This window comes from Hemitrygon akajei, chromosome 11, assembly GCF_048418815.1.
Source record: "Hemitrygon akajei chromosome 11, sHemAka1.3, whole genome shotgun sequence".
NCBI lineage: Eukaryota > Metazoa > Chordata > Chondrichthyes > Myliobatiformes > Dasyatidae > Hemitrygon > Hemitrygon akajei.
The window spans coordinates 80,103,660-80,130,992 of NC_133134.1; the positions used below are offsets into that span (position 1 = coordinate 80,103,660).

At 44.2% G+C, this 27,333-nt stretch overlaps 1 protein-coding gene across 2 annotated transcripts; it reads right to left on the minus strand.

The window, feature by feature from the left end:
• Positions 1–891: 891 nt before the first annotated feature.
• clk2a (CDC-like kinase 2a) lies at positions 892–26,683 on the minus strand. Of its 2 annotated transcripts, none has more exons than XM_073061201.1 (13): positions 26,525–26,683; positions 22,779–22,936; positions 16,452–16,692; positions 14,474–14,567; positions 14,023–14,089; positions 7,152–7,268; positions 5,457–5,623; positions 4,860–4,954; positions 4,599–4,728; positions 3,719–3,801; positions 3,545–3,624; positions 2,552–2,642; positions 892–1,791 (listed from the first exon to the last, which is right to left on the minus strand). In XM_073061201.1, exons 1-13 carry the CDS (start codon positions 26,657–26,659, stop codon positions 1,606–1,608), a joined length of 1,644 nt encoding a protein of 547 aa, XP_072917302.1. In that variant the 5' UTR covers positions 26,660–26,683; the 3' UTR covers positions 892–1,605. The 2 variants fall into 2 exon arrangements, with proteins under 2 accessions (XP_072917302.1, XP_072917301.1); XM_073061200.1 differs by having other exon boundaries at positions 26,513–26,659.
• Between the last annotated feature and the right edge of the window lie 650 nt (positions 26,684–27,333).

The window sequence follows — 27,333 nt, forward strand, 5'->3', positions numbered from 1 at the left end:
TAGAGAAGACTTGATTGGCTGAATGGCTTAATTCTGCTTCTGTGTGTCATGAATGGTGGCTGTGGAACAGGTAGGGTTAAATATCCAGCTGGTTCTGTTGAGGATAACCTTACTCAGAGCTGAAATGGCTTCTTAAATGGCTCAATGAAGGGCAACAAATGGTGGACTCATCTGTGCATATCCTTTTCCTACCTCTGCTACATACATACATGGCTTATGCTGGCACTAGAACACACTCAACATGTGGCCGCTTACTCCTAGTGCACCCCTTTAAAGGCTGCAGAAGCTGCCCTTTTGCCCTTGGTCCTTACTCAGCAGGGTGAAGAGAGGAGCCGAGGGAAGCTGCAAGACAGGCAGCCACAAATACACGCGGCCTGGCCTCTGAGGAAATAAAACTGAACAACCAGCATGTGTGGGCCCACCCTGGGATGCTACGGTAGCAAAGCCGTTAACACAGCATTCCTTCCGGTGACTGAAAGGTGCTCCTGTTTCCTCCCACAGTCAGAGACATACTTGTTAGTAGGGAATTTGGTGATTATGAATTGCCCTGTGATCAGGCTTGGGTTAGTGGGCTACTGGACAGCAAGGGCCTGTATCAATAAATAAATCAGAGGAATGGTAAGTATAACAACAGGGGCAAAATCCTTCTGAGTACAGCGTCAACAGTACAGCAAGCTAAGAGCTAGAAGCAAACAGTCACAGATTTCCTTGTCACTGTCCCTACCCTCAACCAACCTGCCAGGACTCACCTTAGACAGATCCTGCTATCGTTCTGGCACCCACATCTCGCATAGCTGGCCCTCCCAGGGGGAGGGCAGACTTTCCTTGCAATGCTAAGTAATGCTATGGGAGAGACCTCCTCTCTTCTCGCCGCAGTGCATTTCCACTCAAGACAATACAAAGGTTTTATTTAATATATATATAAAAAAACACATATCCAATAAACTATTTTAAACCATCACAAAAAAGCGCCTAATCCTTCCCCTGTATAATATTCTCCCTGTCTGATGATCTACAGAGCATACCTGCCGAGTCTGTAAACATAAAGGTTGGAGATTAAGAATTGCAATACAGAGGCTGTGGTCATGATGAAGTCCGTGACAGGACAGTTTAAGAACTCCTGTTTTTAACACTACTTGCAGATGAATTGGTGTGGTACATGGCTGAGTGGGAGGGGCAACTGCTTGCTGATGGCGGGAGTGAAATATTGACAGAGTCCCACTACTGGCCAGACACACGGGAGGTGGGGTTGCGTCCTGCCGCTGCCCCGCATGGGTTGGGAGGGGCTTGGTGGATGCCTTTGATTGGCTTACTCATGGACATCCCCTCCCAGTTTAGAGGCAGCCGACACAATCCGAAGTTCTCCGCCTCTCCAGAAATAAAAAGTTTATTTCGGCCACTCCTGGAGTTCTGCACAGGGACACTTGCCCATCCTTCCATATCCTCCTCCCCGAACACTGTCGGCAGTGAGGTTCCATAACTCAGAAGGGCAGCCTGGGGCTCCACAAGGCAGCAGTCAGAAGGAATAAGTTAGGCTAAACAAAATAAAGGTTCTTCTCTCTTGCCCCTCCCTCCCGCCCAAAAAGTCCCCAGCTGGGCTCCGTGTCATCTGCTGATATCTCGGTTGGATTCCCACGGCTTTGTGCTTTTGGGCTCAGTTTTGAGTGGATCAAAAAAGGGGTGCCGGAGAGCGTCAGCGAGGGTGATCCGTTTTGAAGGTTCATACTCCAGCATCCTCTCGATCAGGTTGAATAGTTGGCAGTGCTCCTCGGTGTCAGCAATCATGTATCGCTGTGGAAAGATGCAGTTGTCAGTACACTGATGGACCAGCTCCCAACCACCCCAGGCCACGCTCACTACCCACTTGTACTGAATCAGCACCTTACAGCCCAATGGGTCCATACTGACCATCAACCACTCATACCGGTCATTTGTTCTCCCCACATCTCCATCAACCTCCCCCCTCCCCCACACACCTGAGGCAAGTTATAATGGCCGATTAACCCAATGACTCCCACATCTTTGAAATGTGAGAAGATGCTGGGGCACCCATGGAAATCCATATGTTCATAGGGGAGAATGTGCAAACACCACACAAACATTTGTGCACAAAGACATGGGTGATGGGTAGAATCTGGAGAATGGGCCTGTATATATACATATTAGTCTATATGGCTGCTCGATATGCAGTGCAGCCTCAGAGGTAAAAAGAACGTTTCCTTTCTAAATGACTTCCATCAGTGTGAGCAACTTAGAAGAGGAGAGTTCTCATTTATCTCTGCAATTAAGTGCAGCTTTTAAAATGGCATGTTTTGATTACTTGAGAGATGGTGGCCTCTGCCAGCTCTAGCAGGAAGCCCCCTGCAGTCTCTCAGACACAAACACAGGCCAGTAGAAATATGGAACAGGTGTGGTCGCAGTGGAGCCGAATTTAAGGAGATTAGTAGTGGAGAACTGGAAGTCTAGGAGCAGAGGAAGATTTCAGCAGCAGGTGGGGGAGATGGCATATTTGGGGACCTGAAAGAGATAATACTGCCCAGAAGGCACTTACTTTTAATGGCTTGCAGTTCTCCCTTACGTATCTCCCAGCAGAACTGTTGTCATCCCAGTCCAAGCGACCATGGTAGAAGTATTTCTGCTTCCTGTTTAACAATAAATTGCCAATACAATGTTTGAACCACCTGTACCCCATCACTTTCCTTCAACAGAAAACCTCCCCTACACATATTGCAACCACCCTTCCATTCCATTAAGCGAAATGCCCCACATACACTGCACCCTTAACCTCTTTCCATCTTAAACAGTCCCTGGGAGTGACTAGGTTCCTCTCTGGTTCAGAGATGGCTGGCTGACAGGAGTTAAGAGGAGTTCTTGGTTGGGTTCTTCAGAACGAGGATGTCTCAACATCTCTATCCCCATTTTGAACTGTGACACTGGGAGTCCCAAAATTCAGGGGACAATGTTACCTACAAGGAGACCACTACACCACTTCTTTTGTCCTCCTGCTGTAGTGGCACTGTACCCGCTTTGGGATTAGAGAGAGTAGAGAGCCAAAATCTGTTCCCATTTATTCCTCTCAATCTTATAAATCCCTATCAGATCTCCCCTCAACCTCTGCTGCTCCAGAGAAAACACCCAAGTTTATCCAACCTCTCCTTACAGCACATCCTCTCATTAAGACAGCATCCTGGCAAACCTCTTCTACACCCTCCCCAAAGCCTCAACATCCTCATATAATGGGATGACCAGAAATGAATGCAATACTCCAGATGCACCCCAACTAGTTTTATAAAGCTGCAACATTTGACGTTAATTTAACAACTAATAAAGGCAAGCTTGCCATACACCTTCTTTACCAACCCTATCAACCTGTGCAGCCATTTTCTGGGAATAATGAACTTGGACCACTAGTATTGTGCTCTCTCAGCACTAAAGTCTTAAGGGTGCTGGAATATCAGATTTACTATCTTTCAGAAAGGAGGACATATCTCTTCTTCTCCCATGATGTCTGACCCACCCCCTGGAGAACAGAGTCAAGCCTTACCTGGTCTTCCTGATCATCCGTGCAGGAATAGGACCCAGAATCCGCTCCATCATGGCCAAATGCTCACGATTGTCGTGGGTCTGAAAGGCAGAAAGGGAACAATGTCTGCTAAAGCTCAGGTGTGGGCATCAAGTTTTCAATTTCCTCAGAGGTTATGGCCAGCAGCAAACCTACCTGGAATAGTGTAAAGCCGAGGTAATACTCAAAGACAATGCAGCCTATGCTCCACACGTCACATGGCTGGGACCAACCAAGCTCTGAAGGGGAGAAAAAGTAATCACACTGGTGAGCAGACTGAGGGAAGCAGTTCACTGGTTGACTGGAAAGACGCAACTGTCCTGGAGGGGTCCAGAGGAGCCTCATGAAAATGATGCCAGGAATGAAAGGCTTAATCTATGAGAACAGCCCAGGGTTTCTACTCAAAGGTGTTCAGATGGATGGAGGGGGAACTTAATGAAAACTATCTGATACTGAAAGGCTTGGATGTTCTCATTAGGGAGTCACTACCTCAGAATAAAGGGGTATCCATTTAGAACTCAGATGAGAGGGACTTTCTCTAGCCAGAGGGTGGCAAAAATGTGGAATTTGTTGCTGGAGGGGTCTCATTGAAACCTACTACTGAAAGGCCTGGGTAGAGTGGATACTTCCATCAGTGGGAGACCAGTAGGACCAGAGGGCACAGACTCAGAATAAAGGAACATCCCTTTAGAATAGAGGCGAAGAGAAAATGGGTGGTGAATCTGTGGAATTCATTGCCATAAATGACTGGGTGTATTTAAAACAGAGATTAATAGGTTCTTGATTAGTATGGAGCTAACTGTTATGAGAAAGTGGGAGAATGTGGTTGAAAAATATCAGCTATGACTGAATGGCAGAACATTATGGGCCAAAAGGCCCAATTCTCAGAATCTGATTTATCAAAATTTGTTGCTTCACAGGGTAAAGGCATATAAAAAAAATCACCACAAATATACATGAATGGTGTAAAAGAAAAGGTAGTATTCACGGACTGCTCAGAAACATTGTGTTATGGAAACCAGCAGAAGGTGCTCACCTAATATGACTTCTGGTGCCCGGTAGTGCCTTGTGGAGACTATGGTGCTGTGGTGCTCGTGGTCAAAAGTGGCACTGCCGAAGTCCACCACCCTAGTAGCTGTATTTTTTACCACTCGCTCCTCGCGCTTCTACAAGGAGGGAAAGTCAGGCGTATAAGCTAGCTGAAAATGCGGAGGTAACTTTCAAGATTCACAAGGCTTCAAAAGTCCCAGCAGTCACAAGGTCACTCACACACACACACACACACACTCCTTCCTACCTTTTCTGCGTTACCCACAATCTCGTAGTCAGAATTTACAAAGAGAATGTTTTCTGGCTTTAGGTCAGTGTGAGTGAGCTTGTTGTCATGTAAAACTATTAAAGACATAAAAGTAAATATTAGGTAACTATACGGGTCAGCAGCTCCAGAGTTCAGCAATAAGTACATTTTGGATTAGCAGCCCAAGCTCTGGACCACTGGTTCATCAGCACAAATCAAAAACACAAACATGCTAGCCAAGAAACTCCCACTCAACTAATCAAAGTAAATCAGGAGCAAACAGCCAGAATCAGCAATGGTGATCATGTAATGGCAGATTAATGCTTGTCCTTGTTTGTAAGTGACCCCAGATCCTCTAATTTGTCAGCTCTTGACTAGTTATTGGGAGATAAGGGAAGGGTAATAAACAATGCCAGTACTGTCCATGACCCATGAATGGATAAATAAAAATTAGGCAACGAACTGACAGCATTTCACTTTGGAGAGGAGAATTTTTTAAAAGCACGGCATTTGCCTTGCTATGCAACATTAGCCCAGTATTACGATGTCTCAGTGTGTACCCACCAGACACGGCACTAGAAACAGTAGAGAACTCACAGTTAACTGCATGGCAGGTCTGAAAGGCCATGTGCCGCACTTGGTGGATGGGGTACGGCGAGTAGTTGTTATCCTTCAGGAAGTCAAAGGTACTCTGGCCCAGCAACTCAAACGATATACAGATGTGGCCATGGTAATCAAACCAGTCAAACATCTGCACGCATTGACTGAATGGGAGAAAAGAAGAGCATTTAGACACTCCATAGTTAACACAGCACAATCAGGCCTGCTGTCCGGATGACTTGGAAGCAGAATTAGGCCGCTTGGCCCATAGGGTCTAATCTACCATTTGATCGTGGCTGTCTTATTTTTTTCCCTCTCAACCCCATTCTCCTGCCTTCTCTTCACAAACTTTGATACCCTTACTAATTCGGTACCTATCAACTTCCAATGATATGGCCTCCACAGCCTTCCCTGGCAATGAATTCCAGATTCATCACCCTCTGGCTGAAGAAATTCCTCATCTTTGTTCCTCCCATTCTGGTCCAAGACAACTGGATACGTTCTCTGTACCTCACTCTGTCTAGGCCTTTCAATATCCAGGAGGTTTCAGTAGGATCCCCCTCATTCTTCTAAGCTCCAACGAGTACAGGCCCAGAGCCACAAAACGCTCATGCGTTTCCTTTCATTCCTAGGTCATTCTCACAAGCCTCCTCTATCCTCTCTCCAAAGCTAGAACATTATTACGAGGCCCAAAGCTGTGCACAATATTACAAATGTAGCTTGATCAATGCCTTATACAGCCACGGCATTACATCCTTGCTTTTATATTCTGCTCTCAAAATGAAAGCTAACAATGCATTTGCCCCCCTTACAAATGACTGAACAGCAAGTTAACCTTTAGGAAATCCTGCACTAGGACCAAGTCCCTTTGCACCTCTGATTTCTGTAAGTTTCTCCATTTAGTAAATAGATTATGCCTTTCCTTCTTCCAAAATGCATGACTATACACTCCCCTACTCTGTATTCCATCTGCCACTTCTTTGCCCTTTCCTCTGAGAATCTGCTTCCTCAACACTTACTGTGCTTCCACCTGTCTTTGGATGGTCAGCATTACATCCTTGCTCTTATATTCTAGTCCTCTTGAAATGAAGCACCTGTCCAAGGTGTACAACTCCCACCAGACTGTACCCCTCACCCACACACTAAGGGCAATTTACTGTGGCACATTAATCTTTCAAAGCACATCTCCTTGGGACTTGAGAAGAAACAGGAGCATGAATGGGGAAAGTAATGGGGTCACACAGAGAATCTGAAAACTCCACACAGATAGCTGGAGGTCAGGATTAAATTAAATTTTAAGGCAACAGTTCTCAGAAGTGGCAACTGCGAAAATCAGAAAACCTAGATGCTGGTAATCTGCGGGAATGGGTTAGTGTTTCAGGTGCATGACCTATCATCTGCACCTGACTATGGGTCTGTTGTGCTTCTGGCGTTCTGTTTTAAACCAACACTTTGAAATGGTCTTGACTCAGTATTCACCTTCGACTATTGCACGGCTCTGTGAACTGACCCAACCCCTTGAAATGGAAGCAAAGATTCCCATCCCCATCAAACATTTACCCCCGTGCCTTCTGCACCAAGAAATACGTCAACAAATGGCAAGACCGCCCCCCCCAAAAAAAAACCATCCAGGCAATAATTAACTACAGAAATGAGACTCTCTCACAAACCAAGTTCTGTGACAACACTTACAATTTGTTTTCAGGATCCTTCTCATTAATTTTCTCCAGCACGTTGATTTCTAGACGGGCAGCCTCCCTGTATTTCTCCACATTCTTAATTATTTTAAGAGCCACCCGAGAGCCACCCCTGAAAAGGGAAAATGGAACCATTAGTAAACACTGTCAAAAAGAGCTTAGATAAGCATTTCTAAATAAAATGGACAAGATGTTACTCGAGCGAAGTGGAATCAAAACACCCAAGTCTTTGCTGTACATTAACAATTACTCTGACTTACTGAACTATTAAAAGGGGCTAATATTTTTAAACATTGGGAAGAAAGAAGTGGAGGGTGGGGAGAGGAATGACAGCGGTACTGTTTTTTTTATATATAAACACAGATGGAACACACTCTGCCAGGAGAGATAGCAGAGGCAGATACAATTAAGGAAGATAGGAGAGACTTCTAGATTGCCACATAGATGATAGCCAAATGGAGGGCTATGTGGGAGGGAATGGTTAGGTTGAGCTTCAAGAGTAGGTTAAAGTGTCAACATAACATTGTGGGCTGAAGGGCGTGTACTGTTCAATAACTTTCAAATACATATTAGTAGGCTAATTCATAGGCACAACTGGGCAATCTGGGCTTATTGGGCCTCTAGATAAAATAAGCTATATCTCTGCTGGAAATAGGCAGAGGTAGCGAGATGCAAGTTCATATCTTCAGAGGAATGTCACAACCAAATTGGATTCCACCAGCAGCACCAGGTCAATAGTGACAACTTTCACCTGTTTACACTAAACCAGATTTACTTCCCCACATTCCCAACAGGTCATGTACATATAGATATACCCTTTTGCAAATGTGGAATCCATCTCCCTCCCTACAGCCATCTCTTTCACATAAATTAGTACAACATATTACTTGCCTGTTCCACACACAGATGTGCATATAATTTATTTTATCTAGAGATACAGCACGATAAAGGGCCCTCTGGCCCAATAAGCCCATGCTGACCAATTAGCCTACTAGCATTTCTTTGGAATGTGGGAGAAAACCCACGTGGACAGGAAGAGAATGTACAAACTCCTTACAAAAACAGTGGGAAATGAAATCAGGTCACCGGTGCTATAATAGCTTATTGCTAACTGCTGCACTACCATGCTGCCCCAATGCAAAGAAATACATGCCCAGCCAGAGAAATTCTTTGCCTGAATGACCTCATTTGAGATTCCAAATAGCAACAATGATCACCAATGAATTCTGCACCAGGAAAAATTGGAATGAGAGGCAAGTATGACAAAATGCCGTCCAGTCAGATTAGCCATAAAACAGGGGTCACCAACCCTTTTTTGCACCGTGGACCGGTTTAATATTAACAATATTCTTGCAGACCGGCCAACCAGGGGAGGGAATTAATCATGACCAAAACATAGGTGATAAGTCAACTACAGGTCACTTACAAGTGGCTAATACACTCAATTTCATTTCTAAAAGTGTTTATCTAATGAATTTAATATTAAACACAGCACATTTTTTCCTCACATGAATATAGTGATAAGTCAATTATAACTCACTTATAAGTCAATAGCATCATAACATTTTAAGTAACATTTGGATATTAAACACACAGCGCATATTTTTCTCATATGAATATATAAAATCATTGCAACACAACAATATCGCTGAATCAGTGGGAACCTTGGCCCTGTTTCCCTGCAACAAGACAGTCCCATCGTGGGCTGATGGGAGACAGCGATACTCAAAGGGGGTTCCTTATGTCCAGTCTATTCCACAATTTAGTTTTCGTGGCTATCAGCACTTGCTTCTTGCTCACGATTTTTTCGCTCAAGAAACTCAATGGATTTGTATTTAAGTGCAGGGTGCTTGGACACAAGGTGCCGAAGCAGCTTTAAGGGCTTCATTGCCTCATTAGACAACCTCTGGGCCCGAACGCCAGCCTCCCACCCGCCGCCAGATGCCTTGGTCAGGTGTGGCTGGTCATGGGTGGGGTGAGAGGACAAAGTAAATGCTGGAGGTCCCCGTGTCGGGGCTGCGATGGTCACAGTCCAGAGAAAGTGACCGACCGAGCGAGGAGTGCAACAGGGAACGTGCCCACCCCCCTTGTAGGTAGGTCGGATCTATCGGCGGACAAAAGTTTGGCTCGAGGGATGGCTTACAGTAGATCGCAGCAAGGTAGCTGCTCTGCTACTTACAAAACCCTGAGCCCGAATTAGGTCGCCTGTGAATATTTTAGCACCGGCTTCCCCACAAACAGTCGGTGTGCTAAACAGGTTTAGAGGTAGCGCCCATCTGTCCACGCTCCAGGCCAGTAGCTACGGCACTTCTCGCCGACCGTGCGAGGCTGCCGATTACCTGAGGCTAACCAGTGATCCCTGGCGCGAGGGTATCACTGTGTTTAGGCGACTGATGACCTCTCGTGTGTTCAAGTTCAACAGTGGGCGTGACAGGGAATGAGGAAAGGTGCAGCCGACTCATATCGTTTCATATCACCAAATTATATCGTTTCCTCGCGGCCCGGTGGTTGGGGACCACTGCCATAAAACACTACCGCACAGAAACAGGCACTTCGGCCATCTAGTCTCTGCCGAATTATTAATCTTCCTAGTCTCATCAACCTGTACTCAGACCATAGCCTTCCATACCTCAATGTATCCAAGTTTCTCTTATATGATGAAATCAAATCTGCACTCACCACTTGCGCTGTCAGCTCGTTCCACACTCTCACCATTGAGGTAAGTTTTCCCTCATCTACCCCTTAAACATTTCACCTTTCACCCTTAATCTATGGCCTCTAGCTCTAGTCTCACCCAACCTCAGGAAAAAACCTGACTGCCTTTACCCCTCATAATTTTGTATACCTCTTTCAAATCTCCCCTCAATCTTCAATGTTCTAGAAAATAAAGAGCTGATCTATTCAGCCTTTCCCTATAACTCAAGTCCTGGCAACATCCATGCAAAGTTTAATTGCACTCTTTCAAATCTGTTTACATATTTCCTGTAAGTAGATGATCAAAACTGGACACAATACTCCAAATAGGCCTCATTAACATCTTATATAATTTCAACGTAACATCCCAATATTTATTTGTGCCAAAAAGTTATCTTTACAACCCTATCTCTGTGTAAGACCTACCCTGGCTGGTCTCAAAATTGTCTGCATTATATTCCATCTGCCATTTTTCCAACTGCTTCAGATCCTGCTGCAGGCTTTGATAATCTTCCTCACTGTCCATTATACCCTCCAATCTAGGTATCATCTGCCAATTTGCTGATCCAGTTTACATTATCATCCGGATTGTTGATTTAGATAGATGATAGACAACAACAGACACAGCATTGATACCTGCGGCACACTACTGGTTGTAGGCCTCCAGTCAGAAAGGCAACTATGTACCACCACTCCCACAAAGCCTTGCTAAAGTCCATGTAGACATCCCTTGCCTCCATCAACTTTCCTCAAAAATAAACAAATTCTATTAAGATTGGTTAGATGCAACCTACCACACACAAAGCCATGTTGACTATCCCTAATCTGTCACTGTATATCTAAATACTTATATATCCAGTACTTTAGAATACTTTCCAATAACTTTCCCACTTCTGAGGTCAGCCTCACTGGCCTAGAATTGGCTTATTCTTAGTCTTTCTTCAACAACGGAACAACATCACTATCCTCCAGCATCTCAGCAGTGGCTAAGGATGTTTTTAACATCTCTCTACTCGCCCCCACTAATTTGCCTCAAGACAGAAACACTTGCTTCCTCTGAAATGTGTATAGCACCCATGACCTCATTGTTGCTTTGCCTCACTTCAGAAGACTGTGTCCATTTCATGAGTAAATACATCTGCAAAAAATCCACAAGATTTCCCCCATCTTTTGGTTCCACAGATAGAATACCATACTGATCTTCCAGAGGACCAACTTTATCCCTTGCTATCATTTTGTTCTTAATTTATCTGTTGAAACCCTCAGGATTCTTCTTAACCTTGTTTGCTAGAGCAACCTTGTGTTCTTTTAGCTCACCTGATTTTCCTAAGTGCTCTCTTGCACTTCTTACTCCTTAAATACCTCACGGTTCCTACCTGCCTGTGCTTGCTATGCACCTCCTTATATTTCTTAAGCAGGATCTCAATATTTCTCAAAAGCCAAGGTTCCCTAAACCCTTTATCCCCATCTTTTATTCTGACAGGAACATATAAACTCTGCACTCTCAATATTTCACTTCTGAAGGCCTCCCATGTGGGGGCCTTCAAAGACAGCCTGTCCCAATCCACACTTGCCAGATCCTTTCTGGTACCATCAAAACTACCCCCTCTCAAATTCAGAATCTCAACTGGAGGACCATACCTATCCTTTTCCATCCTTGAAACTAACTGTATTACGACCACAAGATGCAAAGTGTTACCTGACAGGACTCATTTCCTAATAGGAAATCTAGTATCACACTCTCTAGTTGGGACTTCTATGTACTAATTAAGGAAACTTTCTTCAACACATCTGACAAACTGTTTCTCATCCAGCCCTTTTACAGCATGGGAATCAATATGTGGAAACTTAACATCATTCTTGCAACAGTCTGCAGTCTCTCTACAAATTTGTCCTCTAAATTCAGCAAGAACAATTGGGTGTCCCATAGTCTAATCCCAATAAGGCGGTCATACCTTTCTTATTCCTCAATTCTACCCATAAAGCCTCACTAGACAAGCTCTCAGTCTGTCCTGATGGAACACTGCCATGACATTCTCCCTGACTAGTAATGCCACCCCTCCCCCTTTAACCCCTCCCGCTCTATCACGTCTAAAACAACAGAACCCAGGAACATTGAGACGCCAGTTCTGCCCTTCCTGCAACCAAGTCTCAATAAGGGCTACAACATATTAATTGCACATGCTAATCTGTGCCTTAAACTCATCCGCTGTTCCTAAAATACTCATTGCAACCCACCACGCTCAACCCTTTGATCCCCAACTTTGTATGTAGGCTTAACAACATCTTTCTCCACAACTACTCCACTATCTGGCGCTCTGGTTCCCATCCCCTGCAACTCTAGACCATCACTAGCAAACCTTCCTTCCTCCCCTAGAAGATTTTTGTAATCCAAAAATCTGAGGCCTTCCCTGTATGATCTTCCTATTTCTGGCTTCACTAACACTTGGCAGAGGTAGCAATCCCGAGATCACAACCCTGGAGGTTCTATCCTTTAATTTAGCACCTAACTCCCTGAACTCACTTTGCAGGACCTCATCACCCCTCCTACCCGCATTATTGATACTGACTTGGGCCCCGACCTCTGCTGCTCACTCACCCACTTTCATTCATTCATAGTTTGTCACACCAGTCAGCCATGCTTGTCTGGCGCTTAGTGTCAGGATTGGTCTCCTTTCGGATTAATCAGGTCACGGTATGAACGTTCCTGACTCAACCCTTAATCTTTATGTGGGCAGCGCTCAACCCAGCACGGGTGAAAAGCGTGCTCGGGGGGTGGGCCGACTGGATTCGAACTTGGGAGCCTTCGCTTCCGAAGTCTGGCACTGATGCCACTGCGCCACCAGCCAGTGTAGCCACCCATTAAGAATGATGTAGACTCAATCCAAGATGTCCCTTATCCTCACATCCTCCAGCAATGGAACCTCCTTTCTGTTCCTCTAACCAACGAATCCACATCACTACAGCTCACCTCTTCTCCACCCATCCCTCTGGAGCCAAAGAGCTTTCCTCTGCTAGGTCATCCCTCAACAGTATCTAAAGCGGTGTACCTTTTGTTGAAGGGAATGACCACAGAGATACACTGCACAGGCTGCCTATCGCCCTTCCTTCTCCTGTATCCTGCGCTTTGCTCCCTCCGTGTCCTGTACTTCAACCTTCAGTCTCCTGAATGAGCCAGAGTTCATTCAGCTCTACTTCCAACTCCTTAACACAGTCCATTAGAAAATGCAGCTAGATGCACTTCTTCCAGTTGTAGTGGTCAAGGACACAGGAGGCCTCCCTTTCTTCCCACATCCCACAACAGCAGCATTCCACTATTCTACTTGGCATTCCCCACTGTTCTAACTCCACAAGAACAAACAAACAAAAATCTACCTATGGTCCATGCTTCTCTTCACGGAAGCTTCAATTCCCCTCTAACACTGTCCGACTCTGCCTAAACCCAACTTTTTATTGGATCTTACCAAGTGGCTCACCACGCACAATCCAGTATCTCCTTGGGAACTGTAGCCTGCAAAATGTCATCTGCTCTGTACCGGTAATTTAAACTGCCAGAAATATGAAGGTCCCCAGAATCTATCATTCACCTACACTTTAAAAAGAATTACCCTGGAGGCTTTTAGGATGTGGGAAGAGACTGGAGCAACCCAGCGGTAGCTCACATAGCCACAAGGAGGTGCAAATTCCAAACAGCAAAGGAGCTAAGAAATGATCCTAGGTCGCTGGAGTTGGCTCTGTTAATCTCACATTCACACACAAATTGAGGATGGAGAACCCTGATATGAAATCATGAGGGCAGAGATGAGGTGGATGGTCACAGCCTTTTCCCTAGGATAGGGGAGTCCAAAACTTGAGGGCATGGTATACGTGAGAGGGACAAGATTTAAAGGGAAACACTGGGTGATGGATATGTTGTGAGAAGAGGTGATAGATATTGATCTTTAAAAATTATAGAATTATGTTTAAAAAGACAGACCGATTGATTCACGGATAGGAAGGGTTTGAGAGGGATGTGTGCTAAACAAAGGCAGAGACAATCTTGGACAAACACCTTGGTTGGCTTGGCCTTGTTGGGTCAAAGGGACCATTTCCATGCTGTTTTACTCGAAAACACAACTACCATGGTTTGTTTCAGGAAATGAAGGAAGCAATCATTAACAGCTGGCACCTACCTCCGATGGTCAATGCACTGTATCACTTTGCCAAAGGTTCCTTCACCTAAAGTGCTAATAATTTCATCTGATAAAGGAAAGAGAGAGAAAAAACACAAAATGAACCTCTTGAATGGGACTGAGGGACAGCAACATTTAAAAACAACAGTCAGACTGAAGGTAAATTACAAAGGCTCTTCTCATTACACAGTTATTTTTTTTTGCACTTTTGAGTACAAGTAAGCCACATGTCTGAAGCAGAAAGCATATAACACCATCTGCTGAGAAAAAAAAGATCTCTGTACAATATTATTTTCCTGCATTTAGGATAAATTATAACAAGTATAAACATAAAAAAAAGCAGGAGGAGGAGGAAGGGGATTAGAAAATAAAAACAGCAATGAGAGTTCTGCAACTTTTTTTTGGGATCTTAACTATTAGAGCTAAATGAAGTTACGATTTAAGCTTGTACATCGTTCTTGTAGCCAGTCGCCGGTGCGATAGATCAGGTGGCCCTCGCTGTCATCTTCCACACTCTTGGCCCTCCTGCTGCTCTGATGGCTCCGCTGTGTACGCAGAATCCCCGATGACCGGGCGGTGACACCAAGACACAGAGGCGCCCATCAAACCACCATCCAAGCCAATTGGAGAGAGACATTTTCAAACCAGCAGCCACATTGGATGGTTTGGGGTTTTCGCATTGCAGAGAAGAAGGGGGGCAGCGACGGAGTGGTCGATTGCCAGATTGTCAAGATTCCAGGCAATTCATACGCCCACACAGGATATATAACGATAGGGATATTGCAAGGGAACATGTCAAGATACACAGTACTAACTCAGAAAATAAAAAAAGTAACGAACATTTCAAATATCCCCACCTAAAATCTTCCCACCCCACTCCATACAGTTAAGCAAAGTTTAATTTATAAAGTCCCAATAAATCATTTCTAATGCAGTTAATTTAATAATGTCACATAATGGTTCATGTCCCAGGAGAGTTGCAGAGATATTATTTCCTTTAAATGTAAGCATTCAGCAATAGGCCCCTGCCCCGCTGCTGCCTCTCCAAGAGCAGACAGTGTTGGCTCCTCTACCAGCCCAGCAACAATGCAGCACATGTCAAGGAGTTGCAGCCATAGTGCATGCTGGAGTTCAGGTCCCTGAGCATGAGTAACAGTTGAAGCATGCGAAAGACTCAATCCCTGCACTGCTCTAGCTCACAGTCTGCATAACAGGCTGCTTATGTTAACCTGGATGGGAAAACAAAATGTAATATCGCTGCAACCACTCCTCATTAAAAGCTCCCAAGTCTGCATTACAGTCAGCAGTACTGCACAGTGCATTAACTGCCAATGTTAAACAGGCCCCCCGCTTCTAATATAGCTGAGATCCTATTTCATCACAGCAAATACAACGGCCACAGAGACTTATATCCTCAATCTGTCTTCTTTAGAAGACAGTTCTGCACATTTAAGAACACCCTCAGCTTTGCAAAGCAAAGTGGCTTGTCTTAAAGACTGCCTATTCAAACAGGGAGGACAATATTAATGTAGGGTTGTGGGGGCAGGGAGGGTTACAAACTAATCAAAACATCCCCTCATTCTGTTACAAAATAGGAGAAAATGAACACCTGATTTCAAGGGCAGAGAGCAGGAAAGGGGGCAGAGGGCAGAAAAGAATGCGAGAAAGGAGAGAGGAGCGAACAGAGTACAGACAGTGAAGGGAGAAATGAAGAGTGCGGGGAAGGAGAAAAGATGAGCAGGGAGGAAGGAAAGGAACAAAGAAAAAGTAAAAAGAGCAGATGAGCACACAGGAAGCTTTGGCTTCAGTTACCCTGCTTCAAGCTCAGCTCACAATAAGATTGTTCACTTCACTGCAAGGTTGCACACATGCTCACATGCACAAACACACACGCACCCTGAAACAGCATTAGGAATGGGTGGAAAAAGCACCCCTCGAGACACAGTACTTTCATGGGAATCTCAGTTCCCTTCCCCATGGCGACAACAGTCAAGGTGAACAAGTGGGCAGATGTTTGTACGTTTCTGTTCAAGGGGCTTGGAGGGAAAGAATTACCAACTTCCAACCCAGTCCAAAGCAAACCCTCCTACTCAGAGCCATTTTGAGGGTGGGGGGAAAATCAGAAGGGGAAGATAGCTTATTGAAACAAACCAACCCAGTCCTACATGCAACATCAACAGTACTCCTGGTTCATGACCAATCTAACAGAAGAAAATGACGCGTTGCACTGGCCTGGAGATTGCACGGTACCCAGAAGGGGTTCCCTTGAACCCATGGGACACATGTAAGGATTCCATCTTAAAAATTCCCCACACAACCATAAAGGATGAGAAGAAAAAGAAAAAAAAAATGGCTCTACTTACCCAATCTTGTCGGCTGTAAGAACAAAAAGACACTGATATACTAAGTAGAGAGGAGGAAGTACTCACCGAGGAAGAGCGGCTATATGACCTGCTTCGATGGCGCCGCCGTTTGTGCTTACGTCTGCTGCTCTTCCGACTCCTGTAGCTCCTGCCGCGGTCCTGCGAGCGCCGGTAGTCATACGAGTTGCGCGAGCAGTAGTCTGGTTCATGGTAGCCGTCTCCTTGGTCCCGGCTGTAGTTGCCTCGGTAGGCATCGCAGTACCTCCTCTCGTTGTACAGTCGCCTGTCGCACGAACAGTTCTCGATGCTGCAGGGTGACCATGGCAAGGGGAGGGAAGAAACATGGATTAAATGGTGTTGGTGCAGGCAGTTTGCAGCAGGCTGACCCAGCACGAAACAGCAGTAGACAGGATTAAAGTAACTGATTGGCAGTGGAGTAACTGGTGATGTGGGGGTGGAGAAGGATTGCCATTTCAATTATACAGCACAAACACAGGCTCTTTGGCTCATCGTGCCCATGAAAATTTTATACTAGTTCGACATTTCTAGTGCAATGGTGGTCAGGAGAATGCAATGGTGCACCTCAGTTCCGTAAACCCTGCCTGAACTGTATCGGATCGATTGTGAGAATACAGCAAGTGCACGTGGCAAACTGATTCACACTGGGCCTCCTACATGCAGGAGGTACTCACTTTTTATGCGGTTTCTAGTGCGCATGCTTTCATCTCAGAGGGTCCAGTTCGGATCTCGTAACATGACTCAATAAAATGTGACTGTGTGGCAGTCTGCACTTGCGCCACTACAACTGCTCTGTTGTCATTCTTGCTCCGTGCATACATACCACCACCCATCTGATATACTTTTGTTAATGGTAAACAATTAATGAGTCCTGCTGTTTATTTACGTACAATCTTTAGCCTTTAAAAAAGTCCATAATTATTGTTATTCATTATTGATGATCTTTGCTCAAAATTACCATGGCCCATGAGGAAATCTTTTGGAAGATTATCACCAATTTAGATAGATAGATAGATACTTTATTCATCCCCATGGGGAAATTCAACTTTTTTTCCAATGTCCCATACACTTGCTGTAGCAAAACTAATTACATACAATACTTAACTCAGTAAAAAAAAATATGATATGCATCTAAATCACCGTCTCAAAAAGCATTAATAGCTTTAAAAAGTTCTTAAGTCCTGGAGGTAGAATTGTAAAGCCTAATGGCATTGGGGAGTATTGACCTCTTCATCCTGTCTGAGGAGCATTGCATCGATAGTAACCTGTCACTGAAACTGACACATGCTCTCAAAAAACGTTCAGCAGCCTGGTGGAGCGACTCAAGTGCTTACGACTAGATGGGCATGAACACCTACTTCTGGCAATATGCTATATATATCAATTACTACAGATCCGTGCTAAACCTCTAACACATACCATAGTCTTAAGACACCTCTGTTACAAAGAAAACATTTATTGCCTTCTACTCTACCAATTCCTCTCAATCTTTTAATTGCTGAAGCTTCTGCCACCACCACCCCACTAAACAGAGCAATCCAGACTCAATCTATCTCCAAGCTGAAATAAATTCTCTCAGATACCCTCTCTAAAAGAACAGTTTTATTTGTCACATGTACATCGAAATATACAGTGTAATGTGTCATTTGCGTCAACAACTAGCAGTGCAAGGATGTGCTGAGGAAGCCCTCAAGTGTTGCTACAACATAACATGTCCACAACTTACTGACACTAAACTGTACATCTTTTAGAATGTTAAAGTCAAACTCAATTTGTTCTCAAAGTAAGCACGTTATCATATACCACCTTGAGATTTATTTTCTTGTGGGCATTTACAGGAAATTCAATAGAATGTATGAAAAAACATACATAAAGACTGACAAACAACCAATGAGCAAGAGATAAGATTGTGCAAATCAAAAGAAATACTAAGAACATGAGCTGTGGGGTCCTTGAAATGCACCTGGAGTTCAGTGTTGTACAGTCCAAGAAAGGAAATCTGTAGATTGTGGAATTAGTTCAGACGTGAGTTATCTACGCCAGTTCAAATGCGAATTAAGTTATCTACACCAGTTCAGGATCCTGATAGTTTGAAGGTATTAACTTCAACTTTCAAAGTAAATTAAGTACATACAGTATATGCCTCCAATTACTAACCTGAGAAACATTTTCTTGTGGGCATTCACAGAGGAACAAAAAATCACTAAAGAATCAATGAAAAAAATACACACAACCAATGTACCAAGAGAAACTGTGCAAATATAAAAATAAAAAAAAACTGAAAACACAAGTTATAAAGTCCTTGAAAGTGAGTCCACAGGTTATCTTCAGTGATAGGTTCAGTGTTGCGGTGAGTGAAGCAATCCATGCTGGTTCAGCATCCTGATGGTTGAAGGGTAATAACCGTTTGTGACCCAAGACTCCTGTACAGACTACCTGATAGAAGACAGCATGACCTGGATGGTGTGGGTCCTTGCTGATGGATGCGATCTTCTTGTAGCAGCACTCTTTGGGTAGATATGCTCAATGGTGACCAAGTTTTTTTTCAACCTGTGATGAACTCGGCTATATTCTCCACTTTTTGTAAGCTTTTTCATTTTTTGGCACTGATGGTTCCTACCAGGCTGTGATACTCTTCATTGTGCATTTATAGAAGTTTATCAAACTGTGTCTGAACCTGATGGTGTGGGACCCAAGGCTCCTGTACCTTCTGGTAGTTGTGAGAAGAGAGCATGGCCTGAACATGGGAGGAAACTGGAGCACAAAGCTAATCCATCTAGCTATGGGCACCTGTGCAATGAGGAGTGGTGCTCGGCTATCCGCTTGTCCTGCACTCCTCAGTGTATTGAGTATCTATCACCTTTAATCATTGCAGACTCCCCCCTCCCAACCTGGTTTACATTCCAAGCGTTGTAAAGCAGGTGGCTGAAGTACATCTTCTCCAGCCCTCCACCCTAACGCTCTCCCTCTTTCCAACAACCACACAGTTGTTTTCTGACCTTGCAGCCAGGCTTCTTCAGCACATTAACAGACAGTAAGCCAAGGTCAGAGATGGCCTTTGAGATTCGCTAAGCTCGTCCCTAGATGTTCTGAGGTACAAAGCAGTGCCCTCACACTGCAGCATTTAACTGGATTGCTGGTTTGGGGTGTCAAGAAACTACTGTAGTTACTTGCTTTCCTTACCCTAATCCCCTGGACTTCAACACACAAGGACAAATCAACATAAGCTGTAGTGTGCTCAAGGCTCCAGGGACAGTTTTTAAAAAACTGGCAAACAAAATTATCACATCATGTGCACTGAATACAAATCATAAAATTATGAGCGTCACGGCACATAATTAAAAATATAACCATCAGCTAATGCACATGCGCAGTGTGTTCAACAAAATAACTAGTCCTCACTGAGGGCTCTGATGGAGATCAAAACAGAAAATGCTTGAAATCCTCTGGAGATCCTGGCATCAGAGGACAAGAATCTGTTTTCCTTTCAGATCTGTTTCTCATTCTACAAATGCTGTATGACCTGTCGAAGTTTCCAGAAGCTTCTATTTTAATTTCAGATTTCAAGCACCTGCAGTTTCTCCATTAGAGATCACTACATGCTACAGTCCAGAATTGGATAGCACACAGAACCATCACACCAACCATAAACACATCCTGTTCCCTGCATTTTGTTTTGCAGCTTGACTATCGACATGCTTGCCTACACACTTACATATTGCCACTATTTGCCTCCACTACCCACTCAGGCCACGTATTTTAATATGGGTGAAAACATTCTTACTCATGATCCTAAATTGAACAATAGTTGAAATATTATTTGAAATTTTAAATCACTAAAGTAGTTAGAATCCTTGTTACTGTTGGAAATGGTCTAGATTTATAAGTCTACTGTTGCATCATCCAGAGGATGAAGGTCATGAGTTAACCACACATCATCGCCTTAGCCAGCTTTGGGAGTTGAGGGAATGAGGGATCTGGCGCAGAGGAGCACTCTGCATACTACTGACAGCACCACCAGAAGGCCGGTCTCATTGTTGTAACACCAGCCTTAGCGTGAAATGCTGCCCCTTCTCACTGTCCTAAACCAAAAAGAGACAGCGAGTAAATATACTGACCCACAGAAGTAACCTATTTGGACTCAACACAACATTAAGTGTTAAAGTTGGAGTTTTGAGAGCAAGATGCCTACAGTCATCTGATTCTTTCTGTAGCTTAGCCTACACAAAGTGGTGGATACAGCCCAGACCACAACAGGCAAAGCACTCCCGCACACACCCCCCCCCCCCCCCACCATTAAGCACATCTACGAGGAACATTGTTACAAGAGAGCAGCATCCAGCATCGAGGACCCCGATGACCCAGGCCATGGTCTCTTCTCACTACTTCCACTGGGCAAGAGGAATAGCACCTGGTTCAGGAGAAGTTATTACCCGACAACCATCTGGCTCCTGAACCGGCGAGGATAACTACACTCACTTCCACCTACAGATTCAGATCTGAGCACTCTTTACAACTCATGTTCTTGGTGTTTTTTTAAAAATTTATCTGGTTTTGCATACTGATTATTTATCTATTTACATTTAGATTTTTTTTGAAAATGCTGTTGTATTTCTTTATTTTTCTGTAAATGCCTGAAATAAACTGATCCTCAAGGTACTTTGATAATAATTCTGCTTTGAAGGTTGCACTCATTTTACATTAGCATTATGCTATTACAGTGCCAGTGACTCGGGTTCAATTCCTACCACTGTCTGTAAGCAGTTTGTACGTTTTCCCCATGACCACGTGGGATTCCTCTGGGAGCTCCAGTTTGGAAAGATGTAGAGGTTAGCAAGTTAATTGGTCACGTGGTTGTAATTGGACAGCGTGGGCGTGTTGGGCCGGAGGGGCCTGTTACCATGCTCTACCTCTAAATAACATTTTAAACAGTAACACTGCAAACATGGGGAGAAGCAAAGCAACAGGCAAGTATAACTGGTTAGCTGCTCGCCTGAAGGCAATTGCCTGGTGACTCATACGTCAACTTGCACAGCCAGTTATAATTCACAGACTTCTGCCCATCTGTTTCACACCATAGAGAGTGGATGTCAGTCACTGAGCAGCTCCATGCAGATGTTCATGAGCCCAAATTTCCTGTCTGTTGGAGAGCTGGAACAGCCTCCAAATAGTGACCCTTCCTGACCAGAGTCTGTGAGCTTCAAAGCCAAACGACGCACAGTGTGGTAGGATACCACTGCAACAAATCCAGAAACTACCTCCAATCAGGAGGCTGCAAGAGGAGAGGTCACCAATCCTAACACGAGACTATTTCACGGGAGATCATGACCCCTATTTCCTCCCACCCCAAAACAAGTGAAGCACCAAACAGTAGAGGGTCCAGAAAGTTCAATCCTGACCTCCAGCGAAGACCACAAGATGTACCATAGGAACAGCATTAGGCAATCTGACCCATCCAATCTGCTCTGCCATTCCATCATGGCTGATTTATTATTCCCCCATAACCTGTGATGGCCTTACTAATCAAAAACCTATCAACCTCCACTTTAAATACACCTAAATACTTGATCTCCACAGCCGTCTGTGGCAATGAATTCCACAGATTCACCACCCTCTGGCTAAAGAGGCACCATGGTAGCGTAGTGGTTAGCGCAATATTACAACTCAGGGCTCTGGGAGTTCAATCCCTATCCTCCTTGTGAAATGTGTTGGTTTTCTCTCACATTCCAAAGACGTACCAGTTAGTACGTTAATAAGTGTTTGTAAATTGTCCTATAATTAGGTTGAAATTAAATCTGGGGCTTTTGGGTTTGATGGGCTGAGTGGCTCAAAGGGCCTATTCCGCATTGTTTCTAAACAAAATAAAAACACAAAGAAATTCCTCCTCATCTCTGTTCCAAAGGAACATCCTTCTATTCGGAGGCTGTGCCTTCTGGTCCTAGACTCCCCCACTACTGGAAACACTCTCTCCCCATCCACTCTATCTAGGCCTTTCAGTATACACAATGTTCTATACCTATAAATCTGTACATCAGGATTACAAAAAGGAATTATCATCCACATCATTATTGAGAAAATGAAGTGTTATTTTGAACTATCAATAAACAGTTATACAGTTTATTCCAGTTTAAGCACCTCATCTTTAAAGTAAATAACCCAGTTTCCTTGCTGGATCACTCCATATCTGTTAAATCCAACTGAATTGCTCCTATAGATCAATAAATTGACATGCCATCTCTCCATAGCTACACTTAGGATGGTGAGAAGGGGCAAAGTTCCAAGCTAAAGGTCTGAACAGGTAGGAAACAGCACATACTATGGTGAGGCTTGTTAGACCAGAAGGGCATGTTCTGCACTGTATCTCTAAATAAATACCTTCTGGACCTGATGTAACTCTCATTCCTGTGTCGCCTGTCTCTATCACTGCTCCTTGACCGCGATCTCCGCCTTCCTCGCCTACTTCGCCGGTAACGATCATGGTAACTCTCCCGGCTCTCTCGGTCTGACGAGCGGTATCGCCTCAAACGAGGCATCTGCAAGAGAGAAAGGAGGATGTTCTGTTACCAGGTGGCCAAGAGGAGCCAAGCTGCATGTTTGCCAAATGGAGGCAAGAGGGGATGAATGGCCTCCTCCTATTCCTATCTTCATGAACCTGTGCATTGCTGATGAGCAACCTGGAATATTGAACTTGAGTATCCAACTTCTACAGAAAACATTCATAGACTGTTTTTAAAAGAACTTTAAAAAAACAAGGTCACTGTACCAGGGTGGCACAGTAGCACAGCAGTTAGCATAACACTACAACAGCACCAGCAATCTGGTTACCTCCCACATTCCAAATACATACAGATGAGGAGTAGGTTAATTAGTCACATTCACGTAACTGGATGGCATGAGCTCAATGAGCCATATCTCCAAATAAATAAAACACTCAGTACACAACGGGCAAGCAAGAGTGAGTTTCCAGATCAATAGGAAGATCGACAGAAATGACATGACTGTCCGGTACGTTGTATAAGTTGTTAATGCACATATTTGGTGTAATATAGTGGCAAGAATTGGTTATCAGTGGCTAGATAGGAAACAATAGATAAAACAAAATCTGCTGGAAGAACTGAGTGGGGCAAGCAGTATTTGTGCAAGAAAAGGACACATGGTTTTGGGTCAAGGGTGATGCAGAAACTTCAAGGTGACTGAGCCAAGTTGATCAAGTGTGGAGCATCCTGACAGCTGCAATAGTAATGTGGGAAAATGAGAAGATATCCACTTGAGTAGATCAATTGTAATGAGGTTTACTTAAAAAATAGTGCAGTGGGAATGCTGATGCACATAGGACCCCGCCGTGCCCCTGTACACCAGTCACTGTATGCAAGTCTTTGGTGCAGAAAGCAGTAAAGGTGGCAAATTGCAGGAGCAGCACAGGTAATAGCTAGACTGGCTCACAGCACCACAGCTATGTATCAATTCTGACCCTGAGTGCTGCTTGCATGGAATCTGCACACTCTCCTGTGACTGTGTGCTGTTACTCCCACATCCCAAAGATATGCACATCATCAGGGTTAATTGGCTGTTATGAATTCTCCCAAAAGTGCGAGAGGCACAGGCAACACGGAGAAAAGAAAGAAAATGGATTAATGCAGAATTAGTGTAAAACGGGCATTTAATGGTTAATAAGGGCTCAGTAAACTCAAGGTCTGTTTCCATGCTGAATGTCTCTCTTGACTCTTATACAGCAGGGGTAGCAAATATTTTTTGAGACCAAATTGGCAATAATGTTCTTTAAAAAATGCTGTCACACACCATGGTAATTTTGAGCAGAGATCACTGATTAATGGATTAGTACCAATAATTATGGACTTTAAGGAAAAAGGATAAACCCTGTTGCTAACTTATGCATATTCATTGTTTTACTAACAGATCCAAATAAATTATTTTTGAAAACCTGTTAAAGACAATTGAAAAATATTATTTCTAAATAATACTGTACCTCACCTATAGCAGAAGAAATATAAATGCGATATTATAAGTTCTAGTAAATATTCATGAAAATAAACTTTACTCTCAGTGACTTTTGTTGCTGCACTATGTTAAATATTTTTATCTGCCTCCTATTGGTTGATTTGAGAGCTATGCACATATCATCACTTTCATCATTAAGTCTACTCCTGCAATTAACCAAGTGAAAACAATGACACAAATGTGATAATACTGTTAACATTGTCTGAAGAATCTAGCAATGGCAGTTAAGTTTTAAGAATGGAATTCCAGTTTCAGAATCTTATTAACCGGATTTTTATGTCACTAGCTGACCTCCCAATATTTTCTAGATCAGCTCTTAAGGTAACAAATTTTTTGCCTCTAAATTGAACTGCTTTGTAAATCACTCAACTGCATTTAAAAATGATCCAAATCAATCTACTGTAACATTTCCAGATTCAGTGTGTCTAATGTTACACTGCATGCATACTTTATGAACTTTGCAGGTTTTTTCAAATGACCTGAACTTGGCTAGTCTTAAAAGAAAATTATTCATTAGTTGAATGGAAGGTTCAGGAATGTTTGCCTTTTCAAGAATTTCAATGAGTTTTTATTAGGTTTGGAAATACTTTAAAGCTGCCGTTTTCAGCATCACATTTAAATACTTCTTGCTTGATTTCAAAGGCTTTTATATTATCAAACGTAACATCACGTGTTTTGCCAGATCCCTGAAATTTGTAGCTTAAAGAATCAAAAGGTAGCACTGCATGCTGCTTGCAACAAAATTTGTGTGTGTACCGTCTTAAGATCACACTGAATGGTGGAATAGACTTAAAGGGCTGAATATAGTGGGTTCCATTTTTATATGATTGTTAGAATTTATTTATTTTATAATATGATTTATCAGTTGACTCAATGGCTTCAGAATAACCATATTGTTGGGATTGTTACCAGTTTGCTCAGAACAGTGCAACAGATCTAAAGCTACTTGTGGGTAACACATGAGGTAATGGGTTTGGGAAGCAACTGGAAAACACATCTCAGTTTGATTACCAATAATACACCACAGTGGGGCAGGCTGGTTACAATGTAGGTCACTATCTCCCAAACACCAAGAGATTCTATAGATGCTGGAAATTCAAAGCAACACAAAATGCTGGAGGAATTCAGCAAGCATCTATGGAAATGAATAAACAGTTGACATTTTGGGAGTCCTGAAAGGTTTCTGCCCAAAACATTGTCTGCTAATTCTCCTCCACAGAGGCTGAGTTCCACTACCTTCCAGCAGATTCAATTCCAGAGTAGACATTTTTCCAAATCAGAAACAAGTCCCAACGCAATCATGAGCTCAAAAACTTAAAAGGATGTTGCTGTGACAGAGGTGGCGAAATACCCTAGATTTAGGTCAACGAAGACAACATAGAACAAATTACGCACTGTCAACAGTCGGCCGCTGAGCACCATAGGCATAGGACATGCCAAGGGAGCGATGTATGACAATGTCTCTAGACAAAGCCAACTTTAAAGGGTATGGGATACTCTCTTTACCGCAATATTTGCCTTCAGTTGATGGAAGTCATTATCATCTAGATAATGCATTGACCTCAAACATTGTCTTCTCTCCACTGCTGCTGCCCGCCGTGTTGGAGACTATTTTGAGATTCGCAGTACCTGCACGCGTCTTTTTCTGAAACTGAGCTGGGCCTACTCACCCACGCTCCACGATGAGTTCTGGGGTCGTAAAGGTTCCCCAAGACTCTTTTGCTTTCCCCACCATCCGGGCAACGCCTCCAAAGGAACTACAACTCCCAGCAGACACAACGCTCTGCGCACGCGCAACATCACCTCCACCTCCCCACTATCACCCCTCCCCCCACCAAAAAAAAAGACTTCGAATCGCCTCACAGCCACTTTCAAGCGGTAAATTCTCTCTCTAAATACAGCGAGCGCGGTTCGGCCACAAACCGTGGGGGCAAGGGTACGGGTCTCGGTCGAGCCGAGCCAAATCTGCCGCGGCCGCCATTTGGTAGTGCCACCGCCATCTTGTCTCTTCGCCGAGCCCGGGAGCGGGCCCTCGGTTCGTTGCTCCGCCACCCGCCCCCTACCAATCTACTTGCACGCCGTCTTCCTACCCTCCTCCTCACCGTCTTCGCAGCCAGCCCAGTGTGCTTGTCCCACAAGAAATCCGTGATGGCGGAATTCCTCCGGATCGCAAACTTCTCTCCCCCGCCGCTCAAATTGAAAAAAACTCTCCGCAACGGCAGCCTAGCCACGCCCATGCGTCCCTCTGTGACGCACTCACGCAGCTCAACTCCCGCCCATTTGTTGACGCCGCCGCGGGTCCCGCCCACTCACCCGGGCCTGAGTGGCCGCTTACCCCGCCCTTCAGGTGCATTAAAGACACGCCCCGCTGCTCTCCGTGACCGGAATCGCGCTTCATCTTTCCCGCACAAAATGCCAGAGGAACTCGGCAGGCCGGGCAGCCGAGTAAACAGTCGACGTTTCGGGCCGAAATCCTGCCGAAGGGTCTTTTCGACAGATATTGCCCGACCTGCTGATCTCCCCCGGCATTTTGTGTGCGTTGCTCGGACTTCCAGCATCTGCAGATTATTTTCTCCTGTCCCAGCGTGTGCGTCAGTGTCCCTCATTCACGAGTGTCAAAGGTCCCTCGGCATAGGTGCCAAAGTTGAACATCACTGTCAGTGTAGTGTCCCTCAAAAAAATCTGTCCAAGCTCCTTCACATGTGTCAGACTCACATGCTGCTGGGGGTCAGTGTTCAAAGAAAATTGTCGATCAAAGTACATATATGTCACTATATACAGCCCTGAGAATAATTTTCCTGCGGGCACTCACAATAATTAAAATAGAATTAAAGACAATAGGACAGACAACAACCAATGTGTGAAGGACAGCCAACTGCAAATATAAAATGAGAAAACAATAATACTAATT